Genomic DNA, 25,128 nt, shown 5'->3' with positions numbered 1-25,128 from the left:
AAACAAAAAGACCATAACACATCCTCTGTAGCAGCCAACATCCAAATAAGCAGGGATTAACAAGCAGAAAATAAATCCCTAACCAAAGACTGTCAAGGAGCAAACCACACTCCACCAATATGCTCAGGGCAAGCTTCTCTATGTAAAGAGGGAAGCAAACATCCCACTTATTCTTTAAAAGTAGAATAAAAGTTAAGCCAAGCCACGGTCAGCTGTCCATGTGAATTCCCCAACTAGTTTCAAAATAGAGATTCATATGTCATCTCATTAAGTCATTCCACTGAAATGGATGGAAAAGTAGTGATTGGCAGGAGATTTTCCACATTGCATGTAGTTATCGGACTGGAAGCAGATTACTGGTTCAAAACAAGTTGAAGATAATTCTATCATTCTCTCCTGTTCCTCATTTACCCTACATTTATTCCATGATACAATGTCTTCCAAGAAATACTCTCCTGTCATGTTAAGAGTGGCTGAAATTTGGGGAGTTTCCAGATGCTTAGAATTTTCCTTTGCTTACTATTTCCTCATTTGTTTTTTGGCTCTTTTTTTTAACTTCCATATTATTTAGCTTAAATAAAGGGGAATAGAAGGAGAACTTAGAAAAGCTGATATATTATGACAAAGCAGCATCTCAGAAGTTTTTGTCAGTGCTATCTATACACTGAGACTTTTATCTGAAAATATTGCCAAATTAACGGCAAGCATTTGGTAGCTAGGCAGTTTTTCTGTGATCATAACACATCTATATAATATATATAATTTCATGCTTCAGTGATTCTACTTTGTCTGTAACAAATATCTTTCTGAGCTGAAATGTAAGTGTAGTAATAGCTCCATATTCACCTGAGTTCCATGATTCCATAAAGATTCCAATGCTAGTGGAAAATTCTGGAAAGTGTATTTCCAGGCTGTCTAGTAAGATTTGGGAAAAGTAAAGTCCATCCTCTGCTGAATTAAAGAAGTCCAAAGGGATATTATCTCAAAGAGATAAACTGTTTCCAGAATCAAATTGCTTTAAATAACAAGAGGCTTCTATTCTTCTCCTGAAACTATGTTTCTATATTTGAAACACAATAACTCTAATGGGACTCTGTGAAAAACCAGAAAGTAGAAATTTACTATCTTTTATGTGAGAATGCTTGAAGTACAGTGGTACCTTGATACTCATCATTTATTGGTTCCATGAGGTATGATGAGTACCAAAAACAATGAGTACCAAACAAATTTTTCCCACGAGGAATAATGTAGTGAGTCACAAGATAGCCAACACTGACAAGTTCTAGCTTTTGTGTTGAGTACCAAACAAATGGATAAAATTTCTGCATCAAAATGCATTGAGTACAAAATATGATGAGTTTCAAAGCAGTTGAATACCAAGGTACCACTGTATTTGCAAAGGTTATAATTTTTGCTGTAACATTTCCTGTGTTTTGAAGGCACTATCTGATTATATCCCCAATATTTCATTGAATCTTTGCTTCCTACTGTATCCTATTTCCCGAGGTGAGTGGGTTAATAGATTTGATTATATCTTCTGCAAAACTTAATTTTATTTATCCCATTTGTGTCTCCATCCTTCCTTTGAGAGCTCAAGACAAGTTGAATATTTTTCTTTTCGTTCTACCCATTTTATCTTAAAGGAAACCCTGCAATGTAGGTTATGTTCAGGAAGGATGTAAGTGACTCAGAGGCATCTAACCTCTGTTACATCTGAAAATGGCCTTGCTGATTTATTTAGATCAATTCATCTTTTCCATATCTTCTTCTCCTAAGTGATTCTTCTTAGAGGTTGCTGATCTTTTGATACTATACCTTCCCAAAAAGTCTTTATTCTCATAGGAACAGGTCTAATTTCATTGAGCTATATACGATGGAGCTGAAAGCATAAATTGAATATTAGCAAGATTAACAAGCCAATCTGGTTACCGTAACTCTAAATTAAATGTTTAAGAAGAGATGTAAACAGCATCAGCTTAAAGATCTCCACAGATGCTGCTTTTAATAAGATGGAGAAGTCAATTGTATTTGAAATATTCATAATAGCTGAGTAGCTCTTTCCTTAAGGTATATTTCTATTATAGGAAAATGTAGGAACCAGCAATATGTGATTATTAAAAACAAAGATCCTTCTTTTGTTCACATAGCAAAGCCTTCTTGAACCTGATCCCTCCAGCTATGTTGGACTTTAATTTGCATAGATGTTCAACCTGCATATCTGGAGGACACTAAGCTAGAGGATCAGCATGTGGTTGTGAGGATGTAGCTAACATTTATTGTCTAATCACCATGTCACTTGAGGATGAAAGCTCAACTAGTAAATTCCCTTGGCTCTTGGTACTCTGAACATGCAGCTGAAGTGCAATTTTGCAGACATGGAGCTCTCTGTTTTATCACATGAGCACATCCACTTTGTCATCATGGCCCTATGACTCTGCACCTGGAGGATATTGCAAGTATGCAACATCCACCTTCTGCCCATTTCTGTAATCTGAAACTGCACCTTTCAATGGCTAGCTAATCTTTACCATGCCTGTATGTAAAAAATTATGACCAGGAATCAGAACATCTCAAAAGAGACTAGGTGAACATCTATGTGGTATTTTCTTGGCAACAGTACAGAGGTACCTTGTCTTCTTTCAGGATAGCTGCCCAATTTCCCAGTCTAGATTACAGACCTAGTGGTCTGAATCCTGGTAGTCTCTGAATCCAAAACCAACCAGTCCAAACTACAGTACTTAGTATTTTTAAGATCCTAAGCTCTTCTCAGAGTTTAAAAAAGCTATTCTGAAGACCTCTGGATATCTTTCCTACAACTATTGAGCATTGAACTATTGTCCTAAAGCTAATGCTCTAGATATAGTTATCCAAAGTGTGAAGGTCTGTGAGTTTCAATTTCCAGTAGAAAGTTTGAGCCCACAGTATAATATCTAGCTATGTCTGGTGATTCCCAATAAGGATAAAACTAGAAATGTAATGCATCCTGGTGGCCAATGTACAAGATCCATTTGGTGCTGCCATCAGCTGGACGTTCCAGTTATTCTGCAGAAATAATTTTAAATAGTCTTTGTTAGCAGCTGTTTCATTGATGTCCAGGGTTCTTTGGAGCCTGAACACCTGCTTTAAAAACTGTGTTTTCAGTTGTTTTCAGGGAGGGCATTTTTTTTGCCAAAAGTAGTTTAAAATATTTTGCTGTCTAAAGTGGAAAATTCAAAATAGCATATACAGTATGTCATAACAAATGTTTTTTTTTTAGTGCTGCTGCTTTTTAATTGCAAATAAGACCATCCTTTTTCCTCTGGCCTTTCTGGGAAAAATAGTAGTTATGGTTAATTTTCCATAATAACCAAAGGTGTCTGAGTGAGAGATCAAGTCAGCAAATCTGTTATGACATTGCAGCACAACCTCTACCCTTAAAATCTTTCCATCAATCATCACAATGCAAGTACAAAAGGGCAGTGTTTGCATTTGACATCACAGCCAATGCTTTGTCATTTCAGCAACACAATGGTTAAACCTCTGATAATTGGGGCAATGCTGTGTTTTTTGTTTTATTTTTTTTTTGTAAGGGATAGGGACAAGTCCAGGTATTTCTTCTAGTATGAAAATTAAAGTTTTAAAAGCAATGTTACTCTAGTGATTATGATGAAAGCCTTTGTTCCTGTTGTGGTCTCCCAACAATACCCAAGACAAATCTGTTGTTTCATTGAGAATTGCTCCTTAAATAACACCCTATCCTTCTCCTCTCCTCTCTTGGGATATTTTTCAGTGTTTTCAAATTTGAGTGACTGTTGTGATCTCCCGTGTGTGTTCAGCTAATCAGCATTCCAAAATATATCAAAAGGGGGGAGGGGACGACAGAGGAGAGGAACAGAGCTCCATTGTGTGTAATACCCTGTTCCTTTATTTCCAGATAGAAGACTTCTTAAATAAAGGATCAACACATAGAGGACAGTGTCAAGCAGAATGGAATAGTTCTCAGGAATGCTTTAACACTGCATTTCCTACATCCAGCAGGGAGCAATCCTAATTGGTATCCAGAACCCTATTTTAAATTCTTTGCAGGGAGATCCTTCTTAATTCTGACACCTCAAATAGCAGTACATCTGCAAGGTAGCTGACATTCCCCTCACATTTGCCCATTACCTTTTGAAATCTCTCTGCTTCAGTCACAGTATGATATTATGTAATGCATAATAGCAATTTTTTTGCTGTTTTATTAATGGGCTTTCCCCAGTCTGCTACCTCCTCCTCTTCCTGGAAGAATGAATATAACATGAAACAAACAAAACAAATACTGCTAATTAATTGCCAATGCAATGAAGGCCAACATGCCAGCTGTAGAAGAAAATGACCCATACATTTCTGTTAAGAGTTAATTGTTGACCCCAGTATAATGCTAAGTTTGATTTGAAATATCACAATAACTATACAGCACCTGCATATAAAAATCGTATGATCAGTGTAAGTAACATTTGGTACACATTTTTCCAGCTGCTATTTAGCTTGCACCATAAGAACACTAGGGAAAAACATGCAAAAATTCTCTCTAAAAAGTTCTGTAATTGTGAAGATCCTATCTTCACACAGATATAGACAGTAAAACCCCCGCCCCAAGCATTTGGAAACCTCAGATAAATTTGAATTTAGAAGCCAATGTTCTGGTTCCCAGGGATTTGTGGAGGATTAGACTGAATTTGCACCACTTCGTTTATGCTAGTGGCTGTCTCAGAGCGATTCTGCATGATAAGGCCATTTGAAGCCACCTGGACATTCTGTGAATGCTTGTTGGCTGGGTCACAGAGAGCCAGGAGCAGAATGAAGTCCTGCAGTCCTCACTTTTGACCTAGTTCCCTCTTGGAAGCATAGCTGGCTTATCCCACAGCATCTCATCTTTTGCAGGTTGTGGCTGAAGCTTGTCTGGATATTTATTCTCATTTTGCTCTGGTTTTACTGGGTCTGTAGTACAAATCAGATACTGAATTCTTCTATTGGGATTTTGCTGTGCTCATCTCAAGGCCAAGAGATTTGCAGGGTTTTTTTTGTTTTTATCCTAATGCTTCCTAAGATGCATTGCAACTTTGATTTAATCGGACACTTTCACTAGTAGTAAGAAGTGGCCTTTAAGCACTTTTCTAATCTAAATTTGTTAACCTGTTTCTGTAAGGACTGGATATTGCTGCTGCTGGATTTCGATGTGTGAAAACCATGTTACCCCTTAAGGCAGGGGTCTTCAAACTTGGCCCTTTTATGACTTGTGGACTTCAACTCCCAGAATTCCTCAGCCAGCTTTGCTGGCTGAGGAATTCTGGGAGTTGAAGTCCACAAGTCATAAAAGGGCCAAGTTTGAAGACCCCTGCCTTAAGGGATGGTATGAACTGTTAACAGTGCAGATATTGATAACTTCTGCATTTAGTCTGCTAAGTAATCACTATTTTTCTGAGGTTATACAACAAGAACCCAGGAATAATCAAAATAAAGCCCAACAAAACATAGTAATCAGCAAACAAAGTTGAAAAAATTTAAACCCTATAAGAAAGGGGTCCTTGGTGCTCTCTGAGCTTGCTTGTTTTCTTGCAGACTTTTCATTACCTAACTAGGTAACATCATCAGTGCTAATAAGGAGTGCTGTTTGCTGTCAGTTTATATTCTGGTGTTTTGCCTGCCTGTGTGGGTGGGGGGTGGCCTTAGGAATTCTTTGGTAGGGCTGTTTACTAATGGCTCTGTGGGAGTTTCTTGATTGAGGTATTGCTTACTTGATGGTTGGTCTGAAGGTGACCTTGGAGTTAATCTATGCTGATCTGAATGTTGATTATTGGTGGGAAGGTGTTGGAGTCTTTTTCTCTTCTGAGCTCATTAAACTGACAGCAAACAGCACTCCTTACTAGCACTGATGATATTACCTAGTTAGGGTAATGAAACACCTGCAAGAAAACAAGCAAGCTCAGAGAGCACCAAGGACCCGTCATGTCAACCCTCAGCTACAAATATTCTCCTTCCTTGTAACCCTATAATTTAATAATATTTAATTTATTTAATAATATTTATATACCGCCCTTCTCCCTAAGGACTCAGGGCGGTGAACAGGGCAAGAATAAAAAATACAAAGTTACAAAAGTTAAAAAGGAATTAAATATATGCCCACTAAAAACAGTAAATGCAAGTATTAAAACACAATAAAAACCCCACCAATCCCCCATCAGGCCAGGCCGGCTTGTTCGAATAAGAATGTCTTTAGATCGCGACGAAAGGAGCGAAGATCGGGTGCCATCCAGAGCTCAACCGGTAGCTGATTCCATAGTTCCGGGGCGCCCATAATAATCAAGAGGGAAGGAATACAGGTAGTTCTTGACTTATTTTGAAGTTACAATGACACCGGAAAAAATAAACTATGACTGTTTTTCACACTTACAACTGTTGGAGCAGCCCCGTGATCATGTGGATAAAATTTGGGCGTTTGGCAACCACCATGTATTTACAACAGTTGCAGAGTCCCAGGGTCACCATTTGTAACCCTTCCAGCTGGCTTCCGACAAGCAAAGTCAGTGTGGGAAGTCAGATTCACTTAACAGCCACATGATTCGCTCAACAACTGCAGTGAATCACTTAACAACTGTGGCCAAAAATGTCATAAAATGGAGCACAACTCACTTAACAACTATCTTGCTTAGCAATGGAAATGTTGAGCTCAGTTGTGGTCGTAAGTCGAGAACTACCTGTACATGATCTCACAACTAGCTCCCCATCTCTCAATGGTCTTAAGTGAATGCCTTATGAAATCAACCTTGAAATACGTAAAATGAATTAATTTCGTATTTCTTTTCTGCCTAACAAATAGTATTGTGGAAGACTGCATCGTTGTGTTACTATGCTACAAACACAAGTTGGTTCGGTGAAGCAGATTGCCTTCTCTGTTTCCTTATCAGCCTTCCCAGCCTTTGTGACCCTTTAGATGTGTGAACTTTGACTCCTTGGATTCTCTAGTCAGCACACCAGAAGGGGCCCAGACTAAGGAAGGCCGATCTTTTTAGTTTATCCCATCTAGAGGCATTTGTTTTTGTGGTTTCTGGGTACACCTGCTTGTTTTCTTTTCTCTGGTATATAGGTAGTCCTCAACTTACAACAGTTCGTTTAGAAACCGTTGGAAGTTACAGTGGCACTGGAAAAAGTGATTTATGACCATTTTTCACACTTGCAACCTTTGTAGTCTCCTCATGATCATGTGATCAAAACTGAGATGCTTGGCAACTGGTTCACATTTATGAGGGTTGTTGTGTCCAGGGTCATGGGATCATCTTTTGCAGCCTTCTGGCAAGCAAAGTCAATGGGGAAGCCAGATTCCCTTAACAACCTTGTAAGTAACAACAATTGCAGTGATGCTGTGGCAACTGTGGCAAGAAAGGTGGCAAGATGGGGCAAAACTTGCTTAACAACTGTCTTGCTCAGCAACATAAATTTTGAGCTCAATTGTGATCATAAGTCGAGGACTATCTCTATACGTTTCTCCCCAGCTTCTTTCTCATCTTTTTCCAACAGCACAAATGAGTTTTAATATCTTAATGCTATTCCACGGCAGCCTCTCTCTCCACCTGATGCTCTCCAAATGAGCAGGAATACAGTAGTTCCCAAGCTGTGCAAGTGGCCTAATCATTGGCCACTGCTTTAAGATGTTGCACATTTAAACTTTGCTTTGGCTGTGCCTGCCCTTTTTATTATCACAATGTCTCTTCTTATGTTTGTATGCCTATTTCCTTCCTGATCCTACCTCTGCTTTCACGGACTTCCAATGCTTCCTTCAGCAACCAGATCTGGTTCAAATTCAAAGGGCTACAAAGGTATTTTCAACAGGGTGTCGACCCTTCCCTTTTAAGTAAGGAAACACCTTATTTAAAAGGACCTTGTGTTGTCACTTAACTAGACTAATCAAATACCAAATGCCAAATCTAGTCTAAACATCTGGCTGACTGTGTGACCTACCATAGTAATAATAATAATAATAATGCATTTCTTCCATGAGCTTTGTTACTTAGAGCAGGCATCCATTTACCCTATCTGAAAAACAGTGTTTGAATGGGCTGATTTATATTTCATTGTCATTTTCTCGTTTCCTAAGCCAGGATGGCCAATGGGCATCCTGCAAAATAGGCAGTGGGTGTTCCTTTCTGTTTCTATTCTGTCTGTGTCAATTCTGCATATTCTTACCCATCATTCCATCCAAATTACGGTAATTTTTATATGTGTGCAATGCATATTTAAATATGAATATGGCTCAATGCATAGGTGAAAAAGGTTATTATAATTCATTTATGGTATTGTTGGAAGATATACAAAATTGAATGGATAGCTAAACCACAATCTCTGTCTTATTTCAAAAAGATTTTTAAAAAATAAATTCCTATTTTCTGAATAGGAATGTGTTTGGCCTCAAGCATCCATGTTGCAAACCTGAATTGCCTCCCAGCAAATCTGAATCACAGTGAATGTAGAAAATCATTTTGCTTCGGCTATCTCCATAAATACTTCTGCCAAATTTTGTCATATCTCCTTTTCTAGAAATTCAAAAGAGCACTGCTGATCTATTGCAAGAAAAGAACCAAGACTGTTAGGGAGCTTTTCTTTCTTCTTCTCTTAACAATGTGCTACTTTTGAGATATATTGGGATTGCAATTCCCAGAATCCCAGCCAAAGGTTGTGTTGGTTGAAAATTCTAGAATTAGTCTCCTCACTTCTAGAAGACACCAGGATTGAAAATACTGCTGGAAGTCTTAGCTTTCATGAAGTTTTCTGGCCAACATCTAAAATAGAATATGCCCCCCAAATAGAGATTTGACTTAAGCCAATGGGCAGGAGAAACGGAAGCAAAATCTTTGGGGATAACTGGTAATAATGATGGATGGAGAAAGTAATTTGACCAATTTGTTCTCACTGACGTATTATTTTGCTTTGTGTTTTCCAGGGAAGGAGATTGGTGGCTGGCTCACTCCCTCACAACTGGCCAGAAAGGTTACATCCCCAGTAACTACGTCGCACCTTCAGATTCCATCCAAGCAGAAGAGTAATTAAAATATTATAAATCGACTGAAAATAATTATGTTAAGCCTTTTATCAGATATTATTGACAAAATCATTTTAGTTATAACCATTTGAGGGCAACCCTGAAATCATTTTGCAATTCTCTTAAACAGAATTCCCGAGTATGTGACTTTCGGCTAGTTCACAAATACTGTATGTACATTCTCTAGATAACTTTCAGTGTCAAATGGTGTGTTTATGGAGGGTAGGAAGAACTTTTAGTTGCAGAAAACACATTGTGTTTCAAGAGAATGAGTTCCCACATTTAGATTTACTTCAAAAACAAAAGAATATAGCAACAACCAAGAAGCTTAGCTTTTTTTTTTTGGCATTTACTAAGGTGCTGATAGATGCAAATTTATCAGATAGCTTAAGCCATTCTTCATCTTAGCTATATTCTGTACTCATTTCTTTAAAACCATATTTTCAACAACTTTCTCAATATCAAGAATGACATTGCTAATCTTATTTGTGATGGGAAGGAGAGTTCCAAGCTGACGTTGTTAGGTCAGCTTTGAAAATAAATAGCAAATTAGCAGGCATATTAATTCAGGAAACTTTTGCAAGCGAGGAGGAACTGATATACATTATTGGTCTATCCCTTCAAGTCTAAGATTAAAGAGATTCTGGAAAATTATGCTTTATTTTTATTTTATTACTAACATTTTTATAGGGAGAATCTAGAATGCTGAGCTGGAGGAATCCCAGACTTTTCAACAATACTTGGCAAATATACGTGTCTGAAAGAAGACGTCATTGCTTTAATGATTTGAAAAGAGATCTTCATATGTGCTCCTTTGCATTACCAAACCTTTCTTTCAAAGGAATTGTGTTGCCTCAGCATTTAGTGACATGCTGCCTAAAGAGAAAATTACCTGCTGATAGGCATAATAAATTGATTTAGTTTCTTTTCATAGTCATCTAAATCAATGGTCATCATCACAGCATTTTGTATCAGTGAGATAGTCAGTATTGATTTTGCATTATTATTGCCTTTCATCTGGCTGTATTTACGAACGGTTAATTTCAGAGCAGCAGGATAGCTACTTCTCTGGAAGTTATTATATTTTATAGCATCTTGGCGCTTAACTGCTTTTTCATTTAATGCTTCTGACACCAACTGGAAGGTTTAGAGCTTAATGTGCACAGTACAAAATGATTAGATCAGATTAAAACATATTTGAAAAACTGTGAAACTGGAACATCAACATATTCAAGAAAAGGATTCCTAATACATCAAAAAGGATCCCTAATGTGTCAACTTTTCAAGAATGCTACTGCTTCACAAGAGGGGCCAGCTCAAGGTTTACATGCTATCTCCTGCTTGAATTCCGATACTTTAGAATCTTACAAATTTTGGCAATGTGAGCTCTAGAAATGCAGTGATGTTAACCCATTCCAAAATGCTTTACCCATCGCAAAATAGCATTTAATATTTTTCCACATTAAAGTAATTTAAAATGTGTGAGTCCTCAAAACCTCACATTGTTATAAATCTTGCTTTCAGATGATGCAATATTTTGAAGGTGCTGAAATCTAATGAGGTTTCTAATCATTGCCAGTCTAGATTTTTGCTATCTAGAATGCAGCTGAAAAATATTAGCACTCTTTCCTGTTGACTGAAATTATTTTGGCATGACCTTTAACCTTTGGAGGCTACATATTTATAGGAGAAAATATTGGATTCCTCCGTCTGCAGAAATGTTTGCAGTGATTTAAATGAAGAAGAGATCTTGCTACATTTATTTATGTTCTACTATTGCAGATGGTATTTTGGCAAGATAACCCGCCGAGAATCTGAACGATTACTGCTCAATCCAGAGAATCCCCGAGGGACTTTTCTGGCAAGAGAGAGTGAGACCACAAAAGGTAATAATCACTGGAAAAGTAAAAGATGCTTACGCGAGAATGTATTAGAAACTCAGTCTTCCATTTCAATGGAGACAATAGAATTTTCTCTCTGCCCGTAGAAGGATGTTTCCCAAACTTCTAATGGTTAAACCACTCTTCACCTACCCTTTGCTATATTCAAACTGGGAATTATCTCTCATTCACCCTAAATATTGGCAATTTCTCAGTGGTCATGGGCTGTGATTAACATTTTAAATGCAAGAACTCAGCATGGATGTGTCAACATCATACACACTGGGGGTGGGGGGGCTCACAGTTTTCTGTTGTTTTCTAGAGATGAGGAGGAACTTGGATTCTTTGTCTTTTAAGACCTGTATTAATGCCTGTGTTTACTTTACACATTTTGCAGCTCCCAGAACTTCCTGTCATTTCAAAGCAGAAAATGTAAAATGGGGTATTTTACATATTTTCAGGCTGCAGTAACTAGAATTGAAGAAGCCTTGAAGTATGAGGCAAAGGAACCCCATGAGTGGGTCCTCTGTTAGGTTTCTATTTATGCCATTTGTCTGAGGCAATGAAAAGCAATTATCTGCAGTAGTTAATATGGGTTACTTTAAGAATGATAAACTATTGCAACCATGTAAATAATGGTTAAACTTGCAGTAGTAGAGTAGAGGAAGATTACAGACCTGGGGTCTTGGAGCATGTATTGTCTCTCCAAGGGTCTTTTTTCTTGCCTGATATACAGTATAATTGCAGGCAATAATCACAAGAGGTATGCCATCTCTTATGTTAATAGCATACTTATTGACAAGGATGAGCAGAGCAACTCTTGAGCGAAAGAGAGCTTGCACACAAAAAAGAGGATACTGAGAGTAGTTAAGTTTACACAGCAACCACACAGATACACTGAGGTGTGTACAAAGTTTTACTTGTGGGATAAGACAATAGCACAGTCCAGGAAAAAACAGTCCAGGTCATACACGAGTAATGAAAAGATAGCAGATAACAACAGTCCAAGGATTATCCGATACAGAGTCTTCTTACCAGTCCGTAAGTCAAACACAGTTCTACAGGTTTAGCAAAACAGTAGCAAAGCCACAAATCACGATAAACAGCAAGTAACAGCAAGCGAGAGTGAACGTAACAGAGAGAGAGAAGCCGTGTCTCTAGCTCCCTCTTATGGCCATTAGGGACATTGCTGACCAATCAGCAGAAATTATAGCGCAGTGCATTCACTATTAAAGGTATACATTACAGCAGACATGTCAAACACAAGGCCCGGGGGCCAGATCCGGCCCACGAAGTGGTTTCATGTGGCCCGCGAAGCCATCCTGGAAACAGTGAGGGAATGGCCCCCACTGCCTTGGCCCTGGCCCAGAGACCCTCCTTCTGCCAGAGACCCTCAGATCTGTCCCACTCCTGCCTAGGCCCCCATAGGCACCCTTGATGCAAATGATGTAGAGCTGGTCACGCCCACCCAGTAGGCCATACACACTCTAGCAACGCCCACCCAGTAGGCCACGCCCACCCTGGCCATACCCACCCGGCCCCCTGAGGGCAACCGCAATGCTGATGCGGCCCTCAATGAAATTGAGTTTGACACCCCTGCATTACAGCTTTAACTGCAACCATACAGTCTTGGTTTATATATTGCCAACCCAACCAGTTAGGCAATAGACATAGTCCTAACACTTATTGTCCCTGCTTGTCCATTCCATCTATACTGTACATACAGTTGGTTCTGTCAAGGGGACTGCATCCTCTATCTCCCTCTTGTATACCAGTGTGAAGGGTGGAGAACTGGATGGGATTTAAACGTAAACAGAGACTTCAGTCCTGTACTTCTCTTTTTTGTAAAAAATAAATACTGTAGAAACTAGGTCACTGGATGGGGAAATAGCTGGGTAACTAATAGCAACAGGAAACTCTGATTTCTCTTTCTATCCTGCCAAGGAGCTGTTGTTTGTTACATTTATGGAACAGGTGTAGAGTTTGTGTTTGTGAGTAAAAGAACAGCAACAAACAATGCACATGTACCAACCAGAAAATCTGCATAAGCACAGGGTTGATTTAGCAGTATCCATATATTGCATTTTTTTAAAAAAGCACGAAACAAGCTAAAATTGCAAGGCTTGCATGTATGTCATGCATATTCAGAGAAAAATAAGAAAAGTGGCACAAATTTCAGACTGCTGGGAATCTCAGCTTTTGGTCTGAGTGTGTTTTAAAATCAAGTATTGTTTGTAACTGATGTTGACTTGGCACAAGAGATCATACAACATAGCATATTCAGACCATTCATTTGCCTGACATTATTCATTTACAGTGAGTTGGATCCAGACATGCTAGACATAGGACTCAAAGTTATCCACAAGTGATTTGTCTCATAGATAAAAATAAAACATGTCTAACTTAGTCTGGTTTTAATCCAATTTTGTTAGGCAAATTCCCAATGAAAATTATTCAAAATAATAAGATTAAACATCCATTTATAAAACAGGTCACAGACCATGAGTGTGAGTTTGACATGAATAAAAAGATTTGGGCCATTTGTAAAAAAAATCTTCATAAATGCTAAACAGCAATGTTAGAAATCTATTTTCCTAATAATTTCTGAGACCTTTACAAGAGGTTCTAAACATCTTCGTGTTAATCGTTTAGATTTTATCTTAATTGTATTAATTGTGGTCAAAGTGTTGCCTATGGGCAGATTTTGGGTTTGGGGTGAAGACACATGTCATAGAGGAAACAAGGATCTAATTCAGAATTGTATATGTTTTGAAAACATTTTGGAATCCTGATTTTTGTGTAATACCCTAAAATTGATACCATGGTCATATTAATAGAGCAGCACTTTCTCCATTTAATTGGAGCATTGAACTAACAGCAAAGGAGAAAGCGGTTTTCCCTATAGATTTTTCTGCTTAAGAGTTGCAGCAAAGACCTGCCATCAAGGCCTCCTCTGTGAACCCCATACAAATTAGTTGGTGAGGTTTGACAGGATCAGAATGAAGACTGATTCATCTGCAGGCCATAATTAGAACAGCCTGGGTTTCTCAGTTGCTTTCTTCAAAGATGTCCCTTCTGCATTCCCCTTCCCCAGATATTAATCCTGCTGTGAAGCTGCTATCATGGTGACTGTAGCATCAGTATTTGCTTTTATATAAGTGGGATCAAGACATTCTGCTTTGACAGATTTGCTTGTGTATGCATTCCGTATTTTCCCTATTCTAAAATACCATTGTGAAGTGGAACCAGCAGCTTGCATTGTAGAGAGACATGTAATATACATGAAACATATGACCTAATTGCATGTGTGCTTTGATATGAAGCATTCAGTTATTTGGAGATGGAGGTAGGGAGGGAGGAGGGAAGGAAGGAAGGAAGGAAGGAAGGAAGGAAGGAAGGAAGGAAGGAAGGAAGGAAGGAAGGAAGGAAGGAAGGAAGGAAGGAAGGAAGGAAGGAAAAATATGCACACATACTTAGACACAAAATATAGCCTTGTCATCTTGGGTTAATCAGTCCTAATAAATATTGATTGCAAATTATGTATAAGATTGTAGGCTTAAATAGCTCTCACTTTTTCTTTACAGGTGCCTACTGCCTCTCTGTCTCAGATTTTGACAATGCCAAGGGCCTCAATGTGAAGCACTACAAGATACGCAAACTGGACAATGGTGGCTTTTATATCACATCCCGTACTCAATTCAGCAGTCTTCAGCAATTAGTTGCTTATTATTCCAGTAAGTGTCATTTCAGCTTCTAATGAGGGCTGGGTTCTCTGCAAAGATGTCTGTCCATGGTACCTCAGAGTAAGGAAAAGAGTGAATATGTTGGGACTATATTTGAAAGACATTCCACCAAGTAATCAAGTATTAAATATGAAATGAACAATGAAAGATTACATTGTTGGATGCAAATTTAATTGTTCTTAGTGCCTGACCATGTATGGCTTTTCTACCTTTGAACTGTCACTGCAAACAATGTGAGATTCCTGTTCATCACTCTTGAAAAGAAAATAAAGTATACATTTTGTGACTAATACAGTGATACACTGAATACTATATGTTCAATGTATAGACATTCCTCTGCTGACAAACAGGCTACTTTCCAAAATGCTGTTCATAAATCTGCTTTATTCATAAATCCAAACAAACATAAAAATCACTCTTGCACTTAATTCCAAACATTCACAATCACTACAATAGACCCCCCCCCCCAAACAGTTACTACACAACTAAACAACAAACAGCATACATGAGAGTCAGCTACCAGTATGCAAGCAGAAATCAGAAGAAGGCAGAAAGAGTTGGTTATGGTGTACTTTTGCCCAACATCCAAGAGTTACGTATGGGTGAAAGTTCATAACTCAAAAGTTTGCAAGTAGAGTAATGACTACACCACCATATTAATAGTCCTCATTTAGTGACTACCTTATTTAGAGACTTTACAGTTACAACAGTGACCAGTCTGCAGTCAGTAAAGCAAAGGAAAATGGAAATAAGATCATAAAATTTTGATGTTTCACAACCGCTTCATTTAATGGCCAAGCTGCTGGTTCCAACTGTGGTTACTAAATGAGGACAACCTGCAGGAGATATTCAATCAGAGGTACCTAAGCTGCTCTCAATTGGGGCTCATTTGTTTGCCAAATACCTTATATTGAAACATGAAGTAGAGTAAATATTATAATTCCAGTCAAGTAATGAAACTTAAAATGGAGATTCAGGCTGGTCTAAAATAAATAGGTGTTCTTACATTCTGCAACTGATTTTTATTCTTTCATAGAACATGCAGATGGTTTGTGCCACCGTCTTACCAATGTTTGCCCCACCAGCAAGCCTCAGACACAGGGCTTGGCAAAAGATGCTTGGGAAATCCCCCGGGAATCTTTGCGACTAGAGGTCAAACTTGGACAAGGCTGCTTTGGAGAAGTCTGGATGGGTAAGAATTTCCAAGAAATGATCATTTTATCTGATGAACAGTGCATTTCTGAAAATGTATTTTCAGGCATGGAAAAATACTTAGAGCAAGCTTTTCACTTTTGACTGTCCTATGACTTGGGAGGTGATTGTTGATTTGCTAAGGAATCAGCTGCATTGTTTTATGACTTGCTATAGCAAAAGGTGTAAGGTCAGTTATAACAGCTGTTTTAATAGTATAATATCAGCTGGTGAACTTGCACCAAAAGAATGTGTGATCTTGTACTAACTGTGCATTACTGCTGTTTTCTATTTCATTATTCAATGGCTATTTTAATCCTAACATATAAGGTGCTTAGAGTTACTTCAGTGACTGAGTGGCATTCAAATCCAATAAACCAATGAACAAATAAACATAACTCTCAAACATACACATAACTATCAAACATACAAGATTGTGGGAAGTTTTCAAATATAGTCCTTTGAGCAGACTCATTGAAATCAATGGAAATGAAGATAATGACAAGGATAGTGGGATCAAACTCTACATCTCAAACAAATATTGGCCATCTACTAAATACTAATACCTTTCAATTTGCATAGGGTATTAATGATACAGAAAGTCTATTTCCAAGATGGTTCAGTGTGGATAACCTGAACATTCTGTTATCTTGATAGACGTAATATAAAATTTCTGAGGAAACTGATCCAAGAGGATCTCTTAATCATTTTAATTAAAGATGGTTGAGCATGTTTGATACCTGACTGGAGGACTGTTTTTGCATTTCTATTTATATCACAGAACTGCAGGCGGAATTAGAACTCTACTTTCCAATTTCTTAGGAGAGGAATACATATTTTAAAATTAACTTGGCCTTCATTTCTGACTGTTTCATTTTGACTCTAGTTCTTTCTGAAATTGTGAATTTATAAGAGGACAGCATGGAAGTTTTGGATTATTGCTTTTGACAGTAACTGTATTCTGTACCAATTCTTTATCTGTACTTGGATGTACAATAGTAACAGTACTTAGAGTCTTAGACTTACTGTATGTACCACTTCATAGTGCTTTACAACCCTGTCTAAGCAGTTTACAGAGTCAGTGTATTGCCCCCAACAGTCTGATTTTTCATTTTACCAACTGCAGAAGGACGGAAGGCTAAGTCAACCTTGAGCTGCTCAAAATCGAACTCATGGAGCGAGCAGTGAGTTAGCCTGCAGTACTGCATTCTAACCACTGCACCAGCACAACTCTTTTGTATATAATTGTATATAACAGTGAATGTAGTATCAGCAGACCCCAAATCTGGTAACTTATATGTTTTAATATCTGAAGAGATTGGTACCTGACAAACTAAGCTTGTGCAAGTCATGCTTCTTGCTGAGAAAACTAATTCTGTTTCTTCTCCAGGGACCTGGAATGGTACCACCAGGGTGGCAATCAAGACTCTAAAGCCTGGAACAATGTCTCCAGAAGCATTTCTACAGGAGGCTCAGGTTATGAAGAAACTGCGCCATGAAAAGCTGGTGCAGCTGTATGCTGTGGTTTCAGAAGAGCCAATTTACATTGTAACAGAGTACATGTGCAAAGGTGCTTACATGTGCTACTATCTGTTCTTCCTATTTCTGGATACGCTTTCTTCTTCTTCAGACTGAAATAGGGAAAACACAGACAGAGGAGACATCTGAAACTGGAAGGAAAATATACGTTTGCCTAGCTATATTTATAATTCCTGTGTTAAGGTAAAGGTAAAGGTTCCCCTGCACATGCGTGCTAGTCGTTTCCAACTCTAGGGGCCGGTGCTCATCTCCGTTTCAAAGCCAAAGAGCCAGCGCTTGTCCGAGGACATCTCCGTGGTCATGTGGCCAGCATGACTAGACGCCAAAGGCGCACGGAGCGCTGTTACCTTCCCACCGTAGTGGTCCCTATTTTTCTACTTGCATTTTTACGTGCTTTCGAACTGCTAGGTTGGCAGAAGCTGGGACAAGTAACAGGCACTCACTCTGCTATGCGGGATTCGACCCGCCAAACTGCCGACCTTCTGATCGACAAGCTCAGTGTCCTAACCCACTGAGCCAGCGCGTCCTCTAATTTCTGTGTTACTGGATACAATAGCATGTGAAACATGAGGCTGACTGCTAAAAGGTGTGGTGTTGTAATTTGGGGCTGAATGAATTCATACACTGCTTAGCAAGCACTGAAGGAACTGTGTGATTGCTTATCACATAGGTAGTTTACGATTCAGTTCTTGCTTAACATGTCACAATAAAACTCAAGGCATAGAAAATTACACCCCAATTTACACATGTGGCTAAGTGATAATAATTGAAGGGTTTTAGAAAGTTTAATGATTTCGTGATTTCCCCCTGTTTGAATTCCTGACAACTTTCTATTTTACTGTAGGGAGCCTCCTGGATTTTTTGAAGGGAGAGATGGGCAAGTACCTGAGACTGCCCCAGCTGGTAGACATGGCTGCACAGGTGAGTTTAAAGGACTTTGCTGCAGATAACTTAGTGCCTCTTTTTCATGTCTATATCACGACTCAGCGTTTGGGAGGGAGGTCCTGAACTGGTATAGAAAGCAATCTGCTGTTTCCTGTGTTCTTTCTATTTGAATATGGACATGAGGAGCTCATCCACAAATATGTGATTAAAAATATACAGCACTCTGCTTGGAATCACCGTATTTGGGACACCCCTTGTGAGCAGCTGCCTGAACATTAAGATCTACTGTTAGCAAGAGTTTTTCTTTGTCTCCCACCATGAGAAGTAATACATTACTTTTATGTATTTTTTAAATTTGTTTGCTGCCATCTCATTGCAGTGGATTGTGTGGATATAAAGAGAGAGAGTGAGACTTTTCTGTTCAAACACTACCGCCACCACTACGCTCAATTAGAATGGCACCAGCATGTCTATCAAGGAAAAATTACTGTTTCTCCAAGCTTTTGGGATCTCAGTGATAGGAGTTTTAATACACTGGATTTGCTGGACCTATGTTGTTGTTGTTGTTTTGTGTAGTTTTAATTGATTGCATCTTATCTAGGGTTTATTTATATAAAATGAAATATAACCATTTTAATAAATGCATTCACAACTGAAGATTTTTCTTGTAATTTGAAGTGAGTCAGGCCAGGGAAAAATATATGTTGGCTGCATTTAAATAATATAACCTGCTTATTGAATTAATTCATTTTTTAAAAAATTTGCAGAATATATTGAATTATAGATTAACCACATAGCTTGGGCTTGTGCATCAGGTCAAATCACAAAGAAGTATTAACATTAATTAAGCTTTATTGTTGTGTAAATGTAGTTATATAACTTTAACTGACTTAAATAAGTATCTTCTGCAAACGCTCATGAAGTTCTGAGTGCTTCTAAGTAAGCTATTTACTCTGTAGCAGAGGCCTTAGTCATAAAAAATGGTGGTCAGCCTCATCATTAACTATTATGTAGTCTGTATCCCAAGCTGATATTTTAAGATCACCATCATACAAGACTTTACTACACAAATGACTGTAACCCAGAATTTCCCTTGGTGTGAAATGAATAAGGCTTGTTGATTTGACTAATGCTTTAAGGAGTAAAATCTGCAGAACAAAATTATTGTCAAGTTGCCTTAGACTTCAATTTGCCTTTGGAATGATGTTAGATTGCTTCTGGCATGGCCTACGTGGAAAGGATGAACTACGTTCACAGAGATCTCCGAGCAGCCAACATCCTTGTGGGGGAGAACCTGGTGTGCAAAGTAGCTGACTTTGGACTGGCACGACTGATTGAGGACAATGAATACACAGCAAGACAAGGTGTGATCACTCTTTAACCTGTTTAGGTAAAAAATAACTTCTGAAGAATTGTTGCTTCAGAGGGAAGAAGATAGTATCAGTAGAATGCAGGCATTCTCTCGCTCAGCAGATATTGCCATGTTTCCCCGAGAATAAGACCCACCCAGAAAATAAGCCCTAACCCAATTTTTTAGTGTGTTCCTAATATAAGCCCTACCCTAAAAATAAGCCCAGAGGGATGGGGTGGGTGTGGCCAGCACAGGAGGCAGAGAGCATGCGGGGGCTGATGGTATGCAGCAGTAGCCACAGTCCATGCAGCGCAGGTAAATCTGAGTGGAGGCAGAGATGGGGGGTAGGCAGGTGATCCAGATGCGCTGCGCAGTCGTCTCACTTGTGGGAGGCTTGCACAGTGACACTGCCAGAAGGTGGAAGCAGAGGCATGGGGGGAGGCAGGCGATCCCAACACGCTTCCCACTTCATCCCACCGTCTCTTGGCTTACCTGTGGCCGTGCCAGGACACGTGGTCATGCTGCCCATTGGGATCGCCTGCCTCTCCCCCCATGTCTCTGCCTCTGCTGCTGCCAATGCCACTGTGCGAGCCTCCCACAAGTCAGGCGGCTATGCAGCATGTCCAGATTGCATTCCTTTCCCCTCTGCCTCTGCCTGTGCCACCGTGTGAGCCTCCCGCAAGCCAGACAGCTGCGCAGCACATCCAGATCGCCTGCCTTCTCCCTGTGCCTCTGTCTCTGCCTGCTGCCAGTGCTGCTGTGCGAGCATCCCGTGAGCCAGGCATCCTCACAGCATATCCAGATTGTCTGTTTCCCCCTGTGCCCCTGCCTGCTGCCAGTGCCACTATGCAAACCTCCCATGAATCTCCTTCAAGTGAGATGACCACGCAGTGCATCTGGATCATCTGCCTCCCCCACCCTGCTTCTGCCTCCACACTTGGGCTTACCTGCACCTCATGAGCACACCATCAGCCGCCATGTGCTAGTTGCCTCCTGTGCTAGCCACGTCCACCCTCCCAGGCTTATTTTTTGGGTAGGGCTTATATTAGGAATGCACTAAAAGTGCCAGCTAGGGCTTATTTTCTGAGTGGGTCTTATTTTTTGAGAAACACAGCAGTATATGCTGAGCAAGAGAATGCCTACATCCTACTGATACTACCTTCTTCCCCTCCATCTGCTGCCAGTGCTGCTGTGCAAGCCTCCCCATGACCCAGGCGGCTGCGCAGCACATCTGGATCACCTGCCTCCCTCCGTGCCTCTGCCTCCACCTGCTGCCGGTGCCACTTCATGAGACTCCCACAAGCCAGGCAGCCACACAGCATGTCTGGATCGCCTGCCTCCCCCCCACCTCTGCCTCCATGCTTGGATTTACCTGCGCTGTGCCAAGGGGCCCATGATCTGTGGCTGCTGCCGGACACTGTCAGGTCCTCTGAGCTCGCTGCCTTTTGTGCATGCACTGGGGGATGGGGCACCCGACCGGGCTGATCACCCTGATACCATGTTTCCCCCAAAATAAGCCCTTGGTAGTAAGAGATTTATTTGCCAACAAGATATATAATTAGGCATGTTTCAAATTACTATTGTATTGTTTACAGCTGATGAATGATAAAAAGTAGTTGGTAGACATGGCGGCACATGTGAGTGTAATTCCTCTCCACTTGTTCCCTCTTTTCGTGGTCCCTAGACAAGAACACCTGAATGAGAGTTTTCAACCTTTTTATGTACATTCCTTTCTCTGTGCTTAGGTGCTAAATTTCCCATCAAATGGACTGCCCCAGAAGCTGCTCTGTATGGTCGGTTCACTATCAAGTCAGATGTTTGGTCCTTTGGAATACTCTTGACAGAACTTGCCACCAAAGGTCGAGTGCCGTATCCTGGTAAGTGTGTGATATAGGTGCCAAGAGCTTCAAAAACAGCTGTAGGGAACTCTTTCTATCTGCTATGAGTTCCATGGGATAAAAATCTAATGAAGGAATACACGGTGAAGAAAGCCAGATAATTCATGAAAGAGGAAGCTAGAATGTGGTTGGCCATACTTAGCTACTGGTTCAGACTAGATTTCTTTCCTCTTGAAAGTGGGGTCCCACTACTAACCATAAGTGATGAAGGCCAATCCATCTGAAAGCAGGCAGTGGCAGCTAAATCTCATCTCACCAGCTCTTCACCTCTCCCAATGCTGGATGGGTTATTACCAGGCCAAAACACTTGTCAGATAGCACACAATAGAGAGAGAGTGCCAATCTGGCCTATTTAGAGCCCTGAACATCCTTGTCAGTCATTTGCTTTTTCTATGGCACAACTAATCAAGCTGGAAGTCTCTGAACTGAAATGGAGTTTGAGGTAACATTGTTCTTCAGGGTTTTCATTCTGGCATGATGTCATGCCTTCCCGTAAGCCATTCTTGAAGGTCAGTCCGTAAAGGAAGCTTCTGAGCTTGACTTCCAGTCTTACTAAGCTTAAACTCAGGTTCTACAGTGCACCATCTGCAAGCCCTCCTCCCCTCCCCAGACTATGATAGTGATACCACAATTGTCTCACAGACACATGATTTAAAAGGGGGCTCTACTTAAGCTTTGTAAGAGACGCGGTGGCTCAGTGGGTTAGGATGCTGAGCCTGTCAATCAGAAGGTCGGCAGTTTGGCGGGTCGAATCCCGAGTTCCGCGTAACAGAGCGAGCGCCTGTTACTCGTCCCAGCTTCTGCCAACCTAGCAGTTCGAAAGCACGTAAAAATGCAAGTAGAAAAATAGGGACCACTCCGGTGGGAAGGTAACAGCGTTCCGTGCGCCTTTGGCGTCTAGTCATGCCGGCCACATGACCACAGAGATGTCCTCAGACAAGCGCTGGCTCTTTGGCTTTGAAACGGAGATGAGCACCGGCCCCTAGAGTTGGAAACGACTAGCACGCACGTGCGGGGGAACCTTTACCTTTAATTAAGCTTTAATTCAATTTGATTAAACAATTTGCTGAGCTTCTTAAGATACTGCACAGCTTTCTCGATCCTTAGATGGAGAAATGAGACAGAAGCTGTGTCAGAAATTTTTTTGGAACCTTTAAAATCTTTTACCAAAGCTCTGATTGATAAGATGTATCCAGGGCTTGAGAGGGGGAAATATCCCCATTCTCTGCAATGTCTGGGTTTGTTCTAAAAGAAATATAGCAGAGTCAGTTAGAAAAGTTAAATGTAATACATTATTCTGCATTAACTAAAATACTAAGATGTTGCTGACTTCATATATTTTAAAGTATTTGTCAATATCCACTCTTTTTTTAATTAGATTTTGATTTTTTTCCTTGGGTAACTTTTCAGTGTTGTTGTTGTTCCCCTTCATTCAACAAGCCAATTTTGACAGAAATTGAAACTCACAGTTCAAAGATTGCCTTGTTATCCACCTACAGACTTTGCAATTCCCTGCCTGCACATATTTTTCAGTCTTAACAAAGGAAAGGAATTGTAGAATTTGGATTCTTGCAGAGTTCTTTTAAAGCATAGTGTGTGGATAGCTTATGTAAGGGGATGTTGAAGATGGCTGCTGCTGCTGCTTGATACCCAGTGTAGTCTCTTAAACTGGGAGGCATCATTAGTTGGTCACTCACAGATTTTTTTCCTAGATTTTGAATGCAAAGTAGAACTTTGCCTTGCTTCAAAGCCTACTTCAGAAAATACTGTTGTGCCATGGTAACCTCTGAGGAAAGCTCTTCTTGAGTAGTACTTAAGTAGTGGCTGGATAGCCATCTGTTCTGGATGTGTTGGCATAGAGCAGAGAATTAGATAAGATGACTTTCTTGGCACTTCCAGTTCTGTGCTTATTAGTTAAGAAGAATCATAGAAACATAAAGTTGGAAGGGGCCTTTGGGCAATCAAGACCAAGCCCTGTTTAGGGTAAGGCATTTAATACAAATTAAAGCATTCTTGACAAATGTCTAGTTTCAGCTTGGACACACCCAATAAAGGGGAACATATTGCTTCTCTGTAATCATTACTGGAATGTTTATACCATTGGAAAGAGCTCACATAATTAGCAATGCCTGTGTATATTTCGATTGGAGAGTATACTATTTGATTCCAACAAAATAAAGAAGAACAAATGTATGAAACCAGAAACAATTTCTAGTATTTTCCCTTATATACTAGATACATTAAGAATCTCTCTCTTTCTTCTTCTTCTTCTGTCTCTATCTTTCCCCATTTTTGTATCACAGGCATGGTGAATCGGGAAGTCCTAGATCAAGTAGAACGAGGCTATCGGATGCCCTGTCCACCAGAGTGCCCAGAATCGCTACACGATCTGATGTGCCAGTGCTGGAGAAAGGATCCTGAGGAAAGGCCAACCTTTGAATACCTCCAAGCTTTCCTGGAGGATTACTTCACATCAACAGAGCCCCAGTATCAGCCAGGCGAAAATCTATAGGTCTGAGGACTGGATGAGTTGCCAGAAGACTTTATGCTGCTCTAATGGCAAGTGTGCTCTAGAGAGGAACTTTTGAGTCATATTAGGACTCCCGCTGGAGTACTAGCCAGGGTGTTTTTGTCATTCTGACAAGTTGCCCTACTTTTTAAGGATTGCACCAATTACTTTATACAAATGTGGTTAACGAAAGCCTTGATGGATTGTGAGTAAACAATTTGAAGTTGGTTGTAGTACAGCAGAGGAGTTTCAGGAACACCAAAACTTTCTGCAAAAGAAAAGATCAAGTAGGAGCAAGGATTCTACTCCTGAAAGTCACTTATTTTCAGGACTGTGTCCTTCATCAAAACCACTCTTGACTATGATTAGAAGGAATTGCCATCAGGACAATCCTGCATTTGATGCAGGACCATCCTGCATCAAAGCACTTGAGTCATTTCTGATTGAATTCTGATGCTAAGGAAGTATGCCTTTCAGACCCTCGTGGCTTTTGTTCTTCTTTATGGACAAAACCAGCACAATTTCCCTACTTGTAATCAAATATCTGGATCTAGCCCGACTGAATCCAAGGGGGAAAAAATGTAGCTCGCTTATATTGTGGACACTGCACATTTTGTGTGTTTGTAATTCATTATTTCTATTTGACACCATTTTCTTCTGTGCCACTGTCTATCCAGTCTTGTCCTGTTCGTGGAGGTGCCCTTGCCAATCTTAGCCATATAATAGGTTGAACTGGATGTATTTGGTTTGTTTAGAAACTGTGTTGTTCTTTGCCTTCTGGCTGTAAATGAAGTAAAGGACATTCTTGGGGAAACTGTACCCAGCATTTGCGTAAGATAGGACATATAATGTCATAAAGCAAATAATGATCCCCAAATTGTTCAGGGCAGTGAGTTAGATCTTCTTGGACTGGAGGCTTGTCTTCCCATCTAGCCCATTAATTCAGTAGATAGCTGAAGATTATCAGTTTCTTCAGCCTATAAAAAAAATCCTTCTTTCCTTTACCCATACTGAACTGCTGTTAATACCAGTCTTCTGCCTAGGAAATATTAGTCTTCCACATAGCATTCTATAAAT

The 25,128-nt window shown here is 39.9% G+C and overlaps 1 protein-coding gene across 1 annotated transcript in view; it reads left to right on the top strand.

Annotated features, from left to right (window-relative positions):
* SRC (SRC proto-oncogene, non-receptor tyrosine kinase) overlaps positions 1 to 24,430 on the top strand; it is a 98,964-nt gene extending 74,534 nt beyond the window's left edge. Inside the window, exons 4-12 of the mRNA XM_083358825.1 lie at positions 8,957 to 9,055; positions 10,838 to 10,941; positions 14,520 to 14,669; positions 15,715 to 15,870; positions 17,260 to 17,439; positions 18,253 to 18,329; positions 19,504 to 19,657; positions 21,390 to 21,521; positions 23,846 to 24,430. Of these exons, the coding sequence (XP_083214951.1) occupies positions 8,957 to 9,055; positions 10,838 to 10,941; positions 14,520 to 14,669; positions 15,715 to 15,870; positions 17,260 to 17,439; positions 18,253 to 18,329; positions 19,504 to 19,657; positions 21,390 to 21,521; positions 23,846 to 24,054 (1,261 nt within the window). The 3' untranslated portion in view covers positions 24,055 to 24,430. The remainder of the gene's footprint in view (positions 1 to 8,956; positions 9,056 to 10,837; positions 10,942 to 14,519; positions 14,670 to 15,714; positions 15,871 to 17,259; positions 17,440 to 18,252; positions 18,330 to 19,503; positions 19,658 to 21,389; positions 21,522 to 23,845) is intronic.
* Positions 24,431 to 25,128: the final 698 nt, after the last annotated feature.

The sequence above is a fragment of the Vipera ursinii genome, assembly GCF_947247035.1.
Source record: "Vipera ursinii genome assembly, chromosome: 3".
NCBI lineage: Eukaryota > Metazoa > Chordata > Lepidosauria > Squamata > Viperidae > Vipera > Vipera ursinii.
This window is presented reverse-complemented; position numbering and strand designations above follow the sequence as displayed.